At 40.4% G+C, this 15,936-nt stretch overlaps 1 protein-coding gene across 2 annotated transcripts in view; it reads right to left on the bottom strand.

Moving 5' to 3' along the window:
• INTS10 (integrator complex subunit 10) overlaps positions 1 to 15,936 on the bottom strand; it is a 40,618-nt gene that overhangs the window by 8,149 nt on the left and 16,533 nt on the right. For both annotated transcript variants that reach the window (XM_070728022.1, XM_070728023.1), the window contains exons 11-16: positions 15,732 to 15,814; positions 14,298 to 14,450; positions 10,422 to 10,530; positions 8,586 to 8,665; positions 7,419 to 7,581; positions 6,589 to 6,682 (exon numbers count right to left, since the gene is read on the bottom strand). In XM_070728022.1, the coding sequence (XP_070584123.1) occupies positions 6,589 to 6,682; positions 7,419 to 7,581; positions 8,586 to 8,665; positions 10,422 to 10,530; positions 14,298 to 14,450; positions 15,732 to 15,814 (682 nt within the window). The remainder of the gene's footprint in view (positions 1 to 6,588; positions 6,683 to 7,418; positions 7,582 to 8,585; positions 8,666 to 10,421; positions 10,531 to 14,297; positions 14,451 to 15,731; positions 15,815 to 15,936) is intronic.

The raw sequence follows: 15,936 nt of genomic DNA, 5'->3' as shown, positions 1-15,936 counted from the left end.
CCTGATGAACATCTAGCTTATGCCAGCGGAGTTAGAGTGGATATGAAACTCTGACGCAAAAGTCTGGGAGAACTACCTCCTGTGTCCGGTGGAACCATGTGTTGATCTTTCGCAGGAAGGCTGGGTCAAGTCTTAAAACAACTCTGTCTTGGTGAAAATGACAAAAATCTTGCCTGAGAAGGTTGACACCTCTGCACTCTCCTGGCTGATTCAATGGCCAAAACAGGAATGTTGTTTTGATGGAAAGGAAACACAAGGGAACCGACCAAAGAGGACAAGTGGCAAGTCCCAGTTAGGATACTGTGGATGACTTGTGAGCGCAAGTTGGTAGCACCACATAGAAAATCTCGGATACACAGGTGATGGTACAGTGATCGGAGATTGTCCAAATGCACAATGGTGGAGAGAGCTGCAACATGACAACAAAGAATATTAGGCGCCAGTTCTTCTCAAACCTGGTTTGAAGGAAAACTAGTTGTTTGAGAGAGGGACATAAAGGATCAAAGTTGTTATGGCAGCAGAACTCACAGTAGGCAGACCAGGTGGCACCATAAATTCTGGTAGTCACAGCACATTCTGCTGCTTGGATCGTGGTAATGACATTATCTGATAATGATTGTGCCCTCAATCGGATCCCATCAAGTGCCAAACGGTGAGGTGCCACCATTGAGGGTCTGGATGCATGAAGGACCCCTGGCTGAAGGATACTCAACTGTCCAGAATGCGCCACAATTTGGAGATAGAAAAGTCCAAAAGGTCTGAAAACCATGGACGATGCAGCCAGTGTGGTGTCACCAACAGCACTTCACTCCTTCCTCAAGAACCTTGCTGACCACTCTTGGAATGAGGGGAATGGAATGGAAGGCAAAAAGTAGACCACTGAGCCAAGGGGCATGCGGTGTGATGACGCCTTCCGCTCCCGGAGATGGGAAGCAGGAGAAAAAGCAGGGGAGTTGGGTGTTGAGGGGGGTAGCGAAAAGATCCACCTCTGAAGTACCAAAATGCTGGGATAGGTCCCTGAAAATGTCCGGATCCAGGTGCCATTCCACTGGATCCAGCATTGAGCGAGTCAACCGATCTGCTTGGACATTGGTTTGGAATGTTTTGTGGAACTTCCAAATTGGCCTGTCATCTGAGCCTTGTTCAAGAGAGTTTTGAACAAAGCTGGCTTAAAGAGTCTTCTGAAGACTAGTTGGTCAGTGATGACTTCCTCGTCTTCTGAAAGGTCATCCTCTAGAATGCTTCTGTCCACTTGTGCCACTGGCTCCACAGCTAGTCAGTACTAGCAAGAATAAGTAGCTGCCTCAGTGGACCACAATCCTTGAGGTGTCACCCTGGCAGGTGCGACGGAAGCATCCGCAATCATGTCCTGTACACAGGGAGAAAGTTGGTGCCATGTGTCCACCCCTTTGCATAGGTCAGCTGCAGTGGGAGTAAATGTGGCCACTGGAGCAGACCTGTGGTTCACCTGGGATGAGGGTTGATTTGGAATGCCAGCATTGTCTTGGCCAATGGAGGTCAAATGAGCTGGAGGCAATGAAGATGGGAGCATCTCAGAATGGTCTGGTGACCAGTCCCTGTCTGTAGCTGTCCCCGAAGATTCTGGATGAGACAGGGCTGGGGATTTGGGAGGAGGGTGAGGAGACAGCATCATCTGATGAGGAGGTAAATCCCAAGGTAAGTGCAACTGAGGATAACGGGAACCAAGGCTTGTTTTGAGCCTGTGCCATCTGCTTCTCAAGGGATTTTATTCCTCTCTCAACCTCCTTTAAAATAACTGCAGACTGGGAAGCCTTAGACTTAAATTTCGAAGGCTGGCCCTTGTCCTTTGACTTGGCTGGGGCAGAGGCCGTGGCAGGCTCTTCCCCCAATTGTTGTTGCTCTTTATTGTCAGACATCATTTAGAGCTAATTAATTGGGCAGGGCAGATGTTAATCTGTGATAAACTGCGGCTGCACCAAGCAGAGAAACTCACAATGCCGAAGAGGTGATCAGGATGCAAAGTGCCACACATGCTAGCAAATGAGGCAGATTCTCCATGCTAAAATGAGGCTTGAATAATTGCATAGCCAGAATTAGGACTGCGCATGCACCAGGCAGAACATTTTGAAAGAATAATCAAAATGTTTTCCCTCCACAAAAGGATGTTGACTACATAGCAAGGTTAAATTAACTGAAAAATCCATACAGGACTCCCGCCTTAATGGAGGTTCACATCTCACATCAGTTACTAGTTTGCTCCTGGATTTAATTGAAAGTACTGGTAATGAGTTATTAAGTCCTACATGGCATGGGGCAGGATTATTTGTAGGATTGCCTCTAATCATTCTTTGAAAATTAAGCCAGAATCTGGCTGATTGTCTGCTACCATAAGCATTCAACAGTTTGTTTTAGTAAATTTATTGGGCACACAACTCCGATACAATTCTGGGCCATGTATAAAATTAGAAAAAAACTAAAAAGAGTTAAAATGTTAAATCTGAGAGTTCAGATAAAAGTAATCTAATAAAAGCCAAGATCAACAAGATAAAATAGGAATCACTGGACAAATAATAAACATCTACATCAAACCTGAGACCAAAGCAGGTTTTCAAAGTTTTCTAAAGCCCTAGAAAATAGGGCACCATCCTTATGGTGTGGGAGCTGCATCAAAGAAGACATACAGTGGTACCTCAGTTCTTGACCACAATTCGTTCCGGAAGTGTGGTCGAGAACCGATTTGGTTGAGAACCGAAACAACAAGAAATAAAGTAAACTAGAGCAGTTTAGGCAACGTGCGGGTGATACGCCCTCCCCCTTTGTTCGCAGCTCCCGAAGAGGCAGACAGGCGTCGGCAAATACAATTGCGTATCATTTACATATCTTTGTGACTCCGTTGTGATGGCATACGGGAATGGATGTGGAGGGAGGAGGGGATTGTTATTGTTTTGTAAGGGAGTCTCCTTTCATAAAAACGGGGTAACTGCCCTTCGGGTGTTTTTTCTCTTCTCTGCTCTTTTGCTCAGGAGAATCTTGCTCTGCAGTTGCTTGTCTCTTTTCGTTACAAAAGAACATGTCAATTGTTAGTTGTTTTTCTCTTGTTAGCAATTTTTTTCTGAAAGTGGACATAACACTATCATTAAAAATGTTCACTGCTCTATTTGCTACAACTTTATCAGGGTGATGTTTTTCAGCAAAATTTGCTATTTCTGCCCATTTAGCACACATTTAATGAATTAAGCCTCTTGAAATATTTTCCCTTCTCTCCTCCTCATCAGATGTTATTTCTTCAACCATATCCTTCTGCTGCCGTTGTTGTAGGTGCATTAATTCCACGGTGGTTAAATCGGTAGTGTGACCTTCCACAAGTTCGTTGACGTCATCTTGTAGAATCTCAAGCCCCATGCTCTTTCCCATGGTCACAATATCATCAATCACAGCATCATTGTCATCAATGACAGGAGCTGACTCAGATTCTAACCCTCACAGTCCCTTTCCGGCACCCATTCTGGCCAAAGTTTTCGTCATGCCGAATTCAATGTGCGATAAGTGACATTACCCCAAGCAGTGTCAATTAAATTCACACAATTCAGGATGTTAAAGTGTTCTTTCCAAAACTCCCTCAGAGTTAACTGTACAGTGGAACCCCGACATACGAGCAGCTCTACTTACGAGCTACTCGAGATACGAGCTGCGAGATTAGAGAAATTTTTGCTCGACTCACGAGCTCACATTCGAGATACGAGCCGAGAAGACCCGGGCTGGCTTGCTTTGCTTCCGAGCGGAAAAGCCGTGCGTGTGTTTTAAAACATCGGAGCCGGCATGGGGAGGCTTTTAATCAGCCCCCGAGCCCCCAACCCGGACTCGGGGGTTGATTGAGAGCCTCCCCATGCCGGCTCCGATGTTTTAAAAGACACGCGCGGCTTTTCTGCTGCCTCCTGGCAAACTTCCCCGCTTTAGGAGGCAGCGGAAAAGCCGCGCGTGTGTTTTAAAACATCGGAGCCGGCATGGGGAGGCTTTTAATCAGCCTCCGAGCCCCGAACCCGGACTCGGGGGTTGATTGAGAGCCTCCCCATGCCAGCTCCGATGTTTTAAAAGACGCGCGCGGCTTTTCCGCTGCCTCCTAAAGCGGGGAAGTTCGCCAGGAGGCAGCAGAAAAGCCGCGCGTGTCTTTTAAAACATTGGAGCCGGTATGGGGAGGCTCTCAATCAACCCCCGAGTCCGGGTTCGGGGCTCGGAGGCTGATTAAAAGCCTCCCCATGCCGGCTCCGATGTTTTAAAACACACGCGGGGCTTCTTTGCTGACTCCTGGCGAACTTCCCCGCTTCAGCCGACGTCTTTTCCCCTCAGCCCTCGGGCTTGCACGCATTAATCGCTTTTACATTGTTTCCTATGGGAAACAATGTTTCGACATACGAGCTGTTCGACGTGCGAGCCTCCTTCCGGAACCAATTAAACTCGTAAGTCGGGGTTCCACTGTATATCATTTGTCACTTCAAAACACTTCCGGAACAGGGCCTTTGTGTACAGTTTCTTAAAATTACATATGACCTATTGGTCCATGGGTTGAAGAGTAGGCGTTGTATTCTGGGGTAAAAATATTACTTTGATGAAGCTATAGTCATCAACTAGGTCTTCCTCTAAAGCAGGGGGGTGGGCAGGGGCATTGTCCATCACCAAAAGGCATTTCAAAGAAATTTTTTTTTCTGTTAGATATTCTTTCACTTGAGGGGCAAAAACTTCACGCACCCACTATGTTAAGAATTGTCGGGTAACCCAAGCTTTTGTGTTTGACCGCCACATCACACCCAATTTACTTTTCATTACATTGTGCTTTTTGAAGGGCGGGGGATTGTCGGAATGATAAACAAGCAAGGGTTTTCAATCACCACTTGTATTTGCACACAACAAAAGAGTGAGCCTATCTTTCATAGTCTTGTGCCCTGGCAGTGATTTTTCCTCTTTTGTTATGTATGTATTGGCTGGCAGTTTTTTCCAGAATAATCCATTCTCATCACAGTTAAACACCTGCTGAGGAGCAAACCCTTCCGCCTTTACATAGTCACTAAATTCTTTGATAAACTTATCAGCTGCCTCCTAGTTTGAACTAACCGCCTCCCCATGCCAGTTACGTGGCGTATGCCACTTCGATTTCAAAAATTCTCAAACCAACCCCTGCTGGCTTTAAAGATAGAGAAGCACCTTCACTCCTTGTACCAGGAGATCTCAAGATCACTGTATACTTGTAGCGCTTTCTCACAAATAAAAGCTTCACTGATACTGTCACCTGCTCTTTTTCTTTAATTTCCTCCATTATCTGAGGCCTTTGCTTACTTATCAATGTAACACCTTTTGCAACATTGGCGGCCTTTATATTATCTTTGTTCTTAAGGAAAGTCAAGATCTTTGATTTCAGCATGCCATACTCGACAGCAAGATCTGAGACACGTGTGCCCTTTTCATATTTGGCAATTATTTTTTTCTTGAGTTCAATAGCTGTTCTCACAGTTTTTCTCTTTCCATGACGTGCACTATCATTGCTGGCTTTCTTTGGACCCATGACTAAGGGTCCAATAAGTCTAATAGGCAAAATAAGTGAAAAATAGCCAAAACACTTCCTCCGACAGCAGATTGATTCATACTGATGATGCGGGCGAGACGCGCCAGGCCAAGCTGAACTAAAGCCATTCGGCTCGACTCGGCTCATCTTGGATGTTCAAGTGCCAAATCTTTGTTTGGATTTCAGGGTAAAATTTTCTCAAATTTCTTGGTTGAATACCGTTTTGTTCGAATTGTAAATCGTTTGAAAACCGAGGTACCACTGTACTTTCTGGGTCCCACAAGATGGTAATTTTAATGAGAAGACCTGAAGATACTAGGCAGGGAAAAAACCACTGGAAACAAGCAGTCTCTTGAGTATCCAGGCCCTTTGCTACGTCTTTAAAAATAATAACCAACACCATGAATTAAATTGCAGCTCAATGGAATACAAACAAGAGCAGAGCAAAGGGCTAATTATCAAGAGAAAATGCTTAGAAGCCAAGACATTTATCACTGACTCATTTTCCCAAAATATCGCAGTTTATACAAAACAGATTTGTCAAACCTGAATATCTTTGAATTATCAAAATAATAATCTCTTTTTTCCCAATAATATTTCTCTATCTTTACAGTTAAGAAAACAAAATTGGTAAAACATATTATTCTCTGATATTTATAATGTGCTATTAATCTAATTATGAATTCATCATGTTAGAAGTTTCAATTGAGAATCTTTTATGTATTTATAAATTTTCTTCATCATTTTTATCCAATATATCAAGGCTATCCCTTTGTGAAAATTACATCCTTTCCAGATTAGATATACTATTTAATATTTGCTGTGACTAAAGAGATCACTCAACACACACACACACACCGAAAAAAATCATATTTCTGCACAGTAATCCTCTGAATATCTAAGATATACTCAGAAACAAATCTAATATTTATCTGAATGTTTCATAAACACCATAGTATGTTAACATCACTTTAGGCTTAACAAATAAAGTATAGCAGCACTTAGAGTAAGTTCACAAACTTTTAAAATTTGGAAAAATATTTTCTTACTTTATTAACATCCCCTGATTTGGCAATAATTCCAAATGAATTTTTCCCCCTTCTTGTGTTCTTAAGTAGGCAAATTCTTCTAGCATATCAATATCTAAAACAAATGTTCAGGTCCAAAATAAAGTATTTTTGAAAACATAAAAATTATTATGATCCATTATCTGGTTCCTCTACTCTGTTCTAATTTTATTCCTCATTGCTCATTTTAAAGTTTTTTCGCAAACAAGATATGATGTATCTTTATTATGATATCCTAATTTAACGATAGCTGTAATTGGGTCAGTTTATCCTTGCAACAGATTAACACAACTATCTTTCACATGTATATCTAGGAATAAATCCTTGAGTTCCAAAGGACCTACTTAAGAACATAAATGATTATACACGGGTCTCTTGTGCAAAGATTCTTAGTATCAGATAAAGCATACCATATCTTAAAGTATATGCTTGTTCTTTCTATAAAATAGCAAAATTGGACAGATTCACACCTAATGCAAAAGCCCTAAATTATGGTTTATCAGACCACAATGATTTGGTTCATACAATGTTAAGCCAAACCAAACAAACTTCATTAATCAGTCTACTATTGATTCAGTATGTTCTGTAATTTTCGTAAAATTTCTTAACCCATGTTTCTTATAGCAAACTCAAAATTCCATTATCCTCTTCTTTTATTTGTTTTTTTTTTTCATTTTTGTTTCAATTATTATGTATAATATTCCATTAGATTTTACATTTCTTAACAGTAGACCCCAGTATTATTAATAATCTGGAAAATATGAAGAAACTCTTTGTATCTCAAATATTGGTCCACTGAAGACAAAGGATACTTGTAATATAGTTGAAAAAATTTTCATATTGGAAATTTGCTTGCTGGCAGATTTTGCTAACTGCTTTCAAGAATAAGTTTTCACCCCTTGGCCACTCATGCTGTAACAACACAATCACATGACCCAATGCCATATCATCTCTATTGTCTGTGAAAGCTTTCAGCTGTTAGGAAAAAAATAAAAATCGAACAATGTAAACAGCATCTCAGAAAGTTACAAACAAACATAATGGACAGATATACATTTTTTTTTAGCATTCCAAAATTGTTATTTATTTATTTATTTATTTATTTATCTCCCTCCCTTTTGCTTTATTTCTCTCTCCCTCCCTCTTTCTCTCCCTTCCTCTTTCTTTCTCTCTCTCCATCCCTTTCTTTCTCTTCCTTCCTTCCTCTCTTTTTTGCTCTCTTCCTCTCTCCCTCCCTACCTCCCTCTATGTCTTTCTCTCTCCTTCCCTCCCTCTCTTTCTCTCTCTCTCGTGCTTTCTTTCTCTCTCTCTTGCTTTCTTTCTCTCTCTCTCTCTTGCTTTTTCTCTCTTTCTTTCTCTCTCTCTTGCTTTCTTTCTCTCTCTGAGCTTCGCGGCACACCTGATCATGTCTCGCGGCACACTGGTTGAAAAACACTGGCCTAGATAATCATTTCAAGGAGACTTGTTACATCTCATGAATTGAAAGGTCATTAATTGAAAGGTCATTTTTCCTTCCACATTCTTTAACAGTGGACGGATCATTTATCTTTCCTTTCCCAAAAAAGCAATCAGCATCTATGAGTCTCCTACAAATTTTATCTACAATTACAAATTGCTATGAAAATAGTGATCCACTTACTACAAGGAACATTTATTTAGACTGATCCCCACCAAATATATAGAAATGTGTTTCTTTTTTAGAGATGGCTTAGTAATTCATTTTCCTATAAGAATGTTTGTTATTCCTCAGTGGTTAAGTGGAAAAACTGTTTAAACTTCAATTAGGACAGTGACTTGATTACTAACTGGTAATCAGGGTAACCATATTTAATTCTCTTAAAATTGACACATAGTTTATTTGATATCGGTTATTTAATTAACATAGATACTGAGGCCAACATGAACAGAATGAAAAATATATTAAGAAAATATTATAGTAATAATTTACTTCAATTTACTTATTCAATAGAATAAATTACCTTAAAACAAGCTAACAGTAATCGGAGACAGTAAGGCATAACAGTTTTACTTGTGCACGGCCAAAGCTTCAACTCTGAAACTAGACAAATAATAGTTTTGAAAATCAAATAGAATTAAAAGCAACCATGACAGACTTACATTTTTATTCATTTTAATATCTATAAAGTGTATGGTATAGAAAATTAGATTTAAGAAAAAAGTCCTCCCAACAATAAGAGCAGCTTGATAGAGGCTGGCTATAGAGCGTAATGTTTGGCTTCCATTTCCTGGTGATGTTTAAGAAGAAATTAGATATGAATGCTTTAATTTACACTCCTGTGCTAAATAATTACATTTCTTGGCATAAATTATTCTTTATTTGGGTAAGTATTCATATATCATCTTCACACCCTAGAATAGTAAAGTAATTTATTTGCTGAACACTATGATCAGATATTCAAGTTTTGGTTGTTTCCACCTGGGTTGGAGAATGATTATTCCTAGACCAGATGCTACCATATATACCATATTTTTCAGAATATAAGATGCACCTTACTTTTGTGGGAGGAAAATAGGGGGGAAAATCTACCTACCCAATATTCATCTGGCTAGCGTCATTAGTCTGTTCAGCTTCAGCACCTTATTTTATCCCTTGGTTAGGGCTGAAAAGGTCTTTTTTCAGAGGGAATGGGAATGAAAACAAGCCTGCAAAGATTTAGGGCAGAAAAACTGCTTCAGAGAGAGTAGGAATTAAAAAAATGCTGCAAGCCAGGAAGATAATTAGCACTGCATTAGGGCTAAAAAAGCCTTTTTCAGAGGGAGCAAGAATCAAAACAAGCCTGCAAAGACTTAGGGCTGGAAAAAACCTTCTGGAGCCATGAAGATATTTAGCACCTAGTTAGGACTGGGGGGAAAAGCTTCAAAAAAGCTACATTCAGAGCGTAAGACCAAATTTTCAGCCTCTTTTAGAGAGGAAAAAGGTGCATCTTATACTCTGAAAAATACAGTATCTCCTGCAGTGTTCCCTCTAATTTTTTGGGGGGGTGGGCGGAAAAGTATAGTGTCTGAGCAGCAGTCCCTTCGGGACTGGGCGGCACAGAAATAATAAACAAACAAACAAACAAACAACCCACCCTGTTTTGCTTCAGAGAATTTCAAAATAAAATACTGTACTGTGTGTCTATAACAGTGAACTCATAATAGGGCAACTCTATCAATATCAAAGTGCCACTTAAATAGTTGAGCTAGTTTCAAACTAGATTTTGATTTTCTTTCTCTCTTCCTTACTCCCATTCTTTTTCTTTCTCTTTTCCTTCCTCTCTTTTTTCTATCTGTTTCTCTCTCTCCCTCTCTTCCTCTCTCTCTCCTTCCCTCTCACTCTTTCCCTCTCGGCTTCTGGGCAGGTTTGGAAAACTCTGAGTTGATGATGATTTTTAAGTGAGCGATTGCTCACTGCTCAGCTTAGAGGGAACTATGATCTCCTCCCATTGTAAGTTATTAGAATCCAGGGAAGGGGTTTAATAAGAGATCATTCCTTTCTTAGCGTCACTGGTAATTCTAATGGTCTGTTATTTTCCTTCAAATTATCTACCCCTTTGTCCAGTTCTGGGAGTAGAACACATATATATTTTATTTATATGTACTGTATATGTATATAATATAATATGTAAGCTGCTTTTACCCATAGTTCTTCTTAAAGAGCAGCATATTTTCTTTATGTCATTTTGCCAATAGCCCTTTCAGGATTTTACAATATTCAATATTTTTTTCAGAAATCAATAATTTTAAATATTCCAATTTATTTATTTCTCTATTCTTTTCTACATCTACTATTTGGAGTTATAGTAATAATTTACCTTTCCTGGATTTTGACTTTGTAATAGGCTGATCTTCTTGTACTTTGGCTCCTTCTTGTATTGGAAGTGTCATGTAACACATTAAGTCAAGAATTTTTTCACAAGCCAACTACAAAGAAAAGGTGAATTTCATCAAAAATTACAACAAAGAAACATAAACTAAAAATTGTGTTACCATATTGTTCTTAGGAATGAGAGAAAGTACATTTATAAAAGAATTTTATGACACCATTTCTATCTATTGGATGGAAGGAATGCTAGCAGTAATAATATTAAAGAGTGAACATTGAAGACTACCATTATAGGTTATGCAATCAATATATGGCTTTCAGTTTTCATTTCCAGTTTTGCTCACCAAGGAAAATTCCAGCTCATCTTGGTTAAAATAAAGTTGGATCCTTTCAGCGGGGAAAAAATACTGAAATATTTCAATTTTTTCATGGTTAAAGTACTGCTTAAAGAAAACTCATTTTTGAAAAACAAGAATTTCTGTTTAGCCCTCTTTAATTGTTATTGTTAAATTAAAATATAACTCCTTCTTGCTTAAAAATCTGTGCTGACCAATTGGCCCCCATCTTTCCCCATGGACAAGGCCATGAGAGCTGTTAGCTCTGTCCTCTTCTCTCTATATACCAATGACTGCATCTCTAACGATCCATCTGTTAAACTACTGATGTTTCCAGATGACACAACACTGATCAGTTTAATTTGAGACAATGATGAATCTGCATTCAGACAGGAGGTTGAACAACTAATCTTGTGGTGTGACTGGAACAACCTGGAATTGAACATACTCAAAACCGTAGAAATGGTGATAGACTTTAGGAGAAACCCTCCCATCCTACCATCTCTACCATATCGCAAGATCTAAAATGGATACCTAATATCAAAAACATAATAAAAATGTTCTTTCTGCGCCAATTCAGAGAATGTTCTTTCTGCGCCAATTCAGAAAGCTCAAACTGCCCAAGGACCTCTATAACTGTTTGGTTTGGTTATGCAGTGCAAAAAGACAGACACAGACTTTAGAGGATAATTAGAACCAATAGCTACCAACCTGCCTTTCATTGAGGACCTGTTACTGCACAAGTCAAAAAGAGGGCTGTGAAAATATTTAGAGACCCCTCACATTCTAGACATAAACTATTTCAATTCCTACCTCCACGACGATACTATAGGGCACTGAACACCAGAACAATTAGACATAAGAACAGTTCTTTCCCGAATGCCATGACCCTGAACAAATAATTCCCTCAACACTGTCAAACTATTTACTAAGTCCACACTACTATTAATTTCTAATTGTTGTCATCACCCATCTCCTCCCACTAACGACTGTATGACTGTAACTTTGTTGGTTGTATCTTTATATTGACTGGTTCCTATGATTTGATTGCTTATTTGTTCCCGGATTATCATTGTGTTGTATCTTATGATTTTTGACGAACGTATATTTTCTTTTATGTACACTGAGAGCATATACACCAAGACAAATTCCTTGCGGGTCCAATACATCTGGCCAATAAAAAATTATATTCTATTCTAAAAGGCTGTGTTACTGAATATATACATTACAAAAGAGACTGAGGCTGCTTAAGGCAAAATTAGTAGATTTGTGGATGAAATGGCATTTGAATTAGGCAGCCTCTCCATTCAAAATCAGCTAGTACACTTATTTATTTATTTATTGTATTTATATGCCGCACATTCCGAAGCGGACTCAAGTGAGCAGCAAAGCGCAGCAAAGGCACACTCATGGCATGCAGCCACTTTAACAGAACATAAAGGACAGTTTCTCTCCTGCCCGAATGATCAAGCCATAACTTTTCCATGTCATGTTTGACATTCCCCACCCCCCCAGCAGCTCTTCAGCTGAGCGGGGAGGGCATAATCTCCAACCCAAAGTGGCAGGAAGTCAGACACAAATATGGCCTGAAGGCAGGTACAGGGCTGCTTCGCTCTTGTTCTAAAGATCCAGCCATCGCCTTGCCATTGTCTCCCCCACACACACAGCAGCTCTTTGGCCAAGTGGGGATGGAATAATGTGGCACAAAGGCAGGTACAGGGTTGCTTTGCTCCTCCACTATGGCTCTGGTCATCGTCTTGCCATCGCATGAGAGGTGGGGGAGGAGGGTTGCCATATCGTTAGGGTAGAAGTGAAGTGGCCCGGTACCTGCCTCCATGCCACATTTGCACATCAGCTTTCACTTTCTGCCACTTAGGGCTGGAGGTTATGCCCTCCCCACTTGGCTAAAGAGCTGCTGGGGGGGGGGAGATGGACATGGCAAGGTGATGGCCAGATGCTTAGGGCAGAAGAGGAGCTATATCCAAAGGCCCCCCTTAGGCGAGTGGCTGCCCTCTGTGCGCACCTTTAGTGCTCACTTGTGGGTCTCCCCATGTGTATGCAACCTTCTGGCCACACCACAGCCAGTCAAGGAGTTGCACGAAGGGGAGGAGGGTTGTCCAAAAGAAAACCTCTGCCGGAGGTGTTGATCGTTCTTCAACCAGCCCCAGCCTCTTCTCCATTCCCACTGTCAACCTTACCTTCTCATGTCAGGTGAAGGAGGGGAGGGCAAGGAGTGGAACTAAACAGGGACAGGGAGCCACAGCAGTTGGCCCAAAGAGCTGCATGCAGTTCCAGAGCCCCAGGTTAGACTGTTTACTGATGGCTCTTTGGAAATTTCTTGATTGGGGTATTGTTTACTTGATTGTTGGTGTGAAGTTAATCTACGCTGATCTGAGTGCTGATTACTGATGAAGAGGTGCTGGAGTCTTTTTCTCTTTTGGGCTGGTTGATTGTCTCTTTTACATAGTGTATAGATGTTGTTAATGTCTATGTTTCTATTGATGGCTGATTTGTCAGCGTTCCAGAAGTCTAGAAATTCCCTGGCATTTTTGGATTTGGCCTGGTCTAGGATTGTCATATTTTCCCAATTAAAATGATAGTTAAATTTGTATAGATGTTTTGAATTTAAAGAATTTTCATCATGTCTTCTGACTGCCAGTTGATGTTCATGGATACATTCCGCCAGCCTTCTGCCTATTTGCATAGTGCAAATAGTGCATAGTGGTTGTTGCAGTGGTATGCTACAGATAACTTCTATTTTTTTCTTCTGCGCTTTTTATGTCTTTTAGTTTGCTTAGGATGTTTTCAAGGGCTTTAGTTGACTTATGTGCTATGCTGATTACATATACAGGTAGTTGAAGTTGTCTATTTATGCAAATGAGACAATCAAAAGCTCAAAAGAAAAAAAAAGACTCCAGCAATTCTCCACTAGGAATCAGCACTCACATCAGCACAGATTAACTCCAAGGTCAGACCAACAATCAAGTAAGCAATACCCCAATCAAGAAACTATCAAAGAGCCATCAGTAGACAGCACAACTGAAGAATATCTAAGGCCGCTCCCACCAACAGAGACAAGCAAGTCACCAAAATATAAACTGACAGCGAACAGCACTCCTTATTAGCACCAATGTTACCTAGGTAAGGTAATAACATGTCTGCAAGTAAACAAGCTCAGAGAGCTCTAAGGATCCCTGCATTTCAACCCCCAGCTACAAATATTTTTCTTTATTAATATAGTTTCTATATTATATTCTATAATATAGTAACTATATTACTATATTTAATATAGTTAACTATTTCCTAATTTTCATGCAAAAACCTCTTCTGCTACTTTCACCAACGGTACAGCAATATTGTAAGGTAAAATTGGTTAAGAGAATGACTGGTCCATAGCCAGCCAGTGAACGTCTATGGCTAAAGATGGACTAGCCTTTGAATCCTCAGTGTCAGTGCAACACCTTAGTCACCATACTACATTGGCTATCAGTATAAATATTAGCAGTAAAAAGCAGGCAGATAGGGCTTACATGGTATTCTCCAAGGGCAAAATGACAAGTCGCTAACTGGATTAGAGGTCGTTGATTTTCTAGTGATCCTTGTCCCATAATTTGTTGTGGAGAATGAGATCCTTGCAGAGCTGCTAAGTGATGTAAACTGGAAATTGCTTTTTTATATTGACCCTTTCAAAAGAATAAAAATCAAATCACTAAAAAAATAATGTTCCATTTCACAATGCAAATAATTTACAAACATTCCCTGATTTCCAGATAGTAAATTTCATACTGAAAAAAGCATATTAATACTGACAAGTATAATACACTGCACAGGTGATTAGTTTTGCACAATTTTTTATAGATCTTAAAAGAGCCTTATAAAGTTGAGGGTGTTTGCTTTCATGCTCCAGTTTTAAGAAAAACAATATGCTCAAAGCTCTAAATTTTGAATACTAAATTTATGAAAGAAGCAAATTTTGAATTAGCAGTTTTATCATTTTAGCACTTAATTTTATATATATATAAAACATCAAAATGCTTTAGATATTTCTTCATTAAAAATTTTTCAGAAGGGAATGTTACTTATTATTTTATCTATAATCCATCCAATTGTATGGAATCAAAGAAATCCAAAAGCGCTTAAAACAATAGCTGGGACAAAAGCAAGCATACCTCCCAAGATGGCAAAGTGCTTGGGTCACAGGGAGGCCCACCCCCTCTCCATGTGAAGAGACCCATAACCTCAGCAATAGGATGGAAGACCATCAGGAGAGGCCAGGATGAGGGTGCAAGGGGATGGCGAAAGGGCAGCAGTGCTGCGGATGACCAAGAGCTAAGGCAGGACTTTCCTCAGATTCTCACTGACTCTCCTTCCAGTCTCTTCCCTCTTTCTTTCCTGACTCTCTCCTTCTCCTCCCTTTCTTCCTCCCTCCCTGCCAAGGAAGGGATGAAGGAAAGGGGAGAAGTTGGCAGCGCTGCCGGTGGCCATGGCTTTACTAGGCAAAGAGCAGTCCCAGTGAAAGGGAAGCACCCGCAGGTTGTGCAGCTGGACCAGTGAGCAGGTCATGGAGAGGCTGATGGCAAGCAAGGCGCTGACCTACAACTTTATGGCGGCCATCTGGGCTTGAATATGGGCAGCCTTAGAACTGGCCTTTAGGGCTGCCCTGGAGACGACGAGGAGCCACCCCTGCCCTAGATGCAGAGATGGCAAGCACACAGGGCCTGGCATTCCCATTGACCTTGTTGTTCCACTTCCCTCTTACCCAGGATGCCAGACTTTGTGTGCTCAACGCCTCCTGGGTGCACCTCCGTGGCGGAGTGCCCATCCGGGCTGGGTCAGGGCCAAGATGCAGGGGCTGTCCTCTCGCTGTCCCCAGGGCAGGAGCTGATGAATTTGGGACCCTTGATCTAAATGCTTTATTACAAAGGCTTAAGGAACAGATTGTAGGTAGGTCCTGCATATTTTACCTGATAGATAATCATATCTGTGAGGAAGATTCTCAACCAAAGCCAGGTATCTGTCTTCCAAAACACACAAATTCTTGTAAATTCTGTAAATTGAAGTGAAGTAGATGAAAATATAAGATAATGTCTTGGAAACAATTCTTCTGAGTTGTCAGAGAAAATGAAATAAGATTCATCAATTTGAATTTGATTATAAACATTTTATATA

The sequence above is a fragment of the Erythrolamprus reginae genome, chromosome Z (assembly GCF_031021105.1).
Source record: "Erythrolamprus reginae isolate rEryReg1 chromosome Z, rEryReg1.hap1, whole genome shotgun sequence".
Lineage (NCBI taxonomy): Eukaryota > Metazoa > Chordata > Lepidosauria > Squamata > Dipsadidae > Erythrolamprus > Erythrolamprus reginae.
The sequence above is the reverse complement of the archived record's forward strand: the minus strand, read 5'-3'. Positions and strand labels throughout refer to the sequence as shown.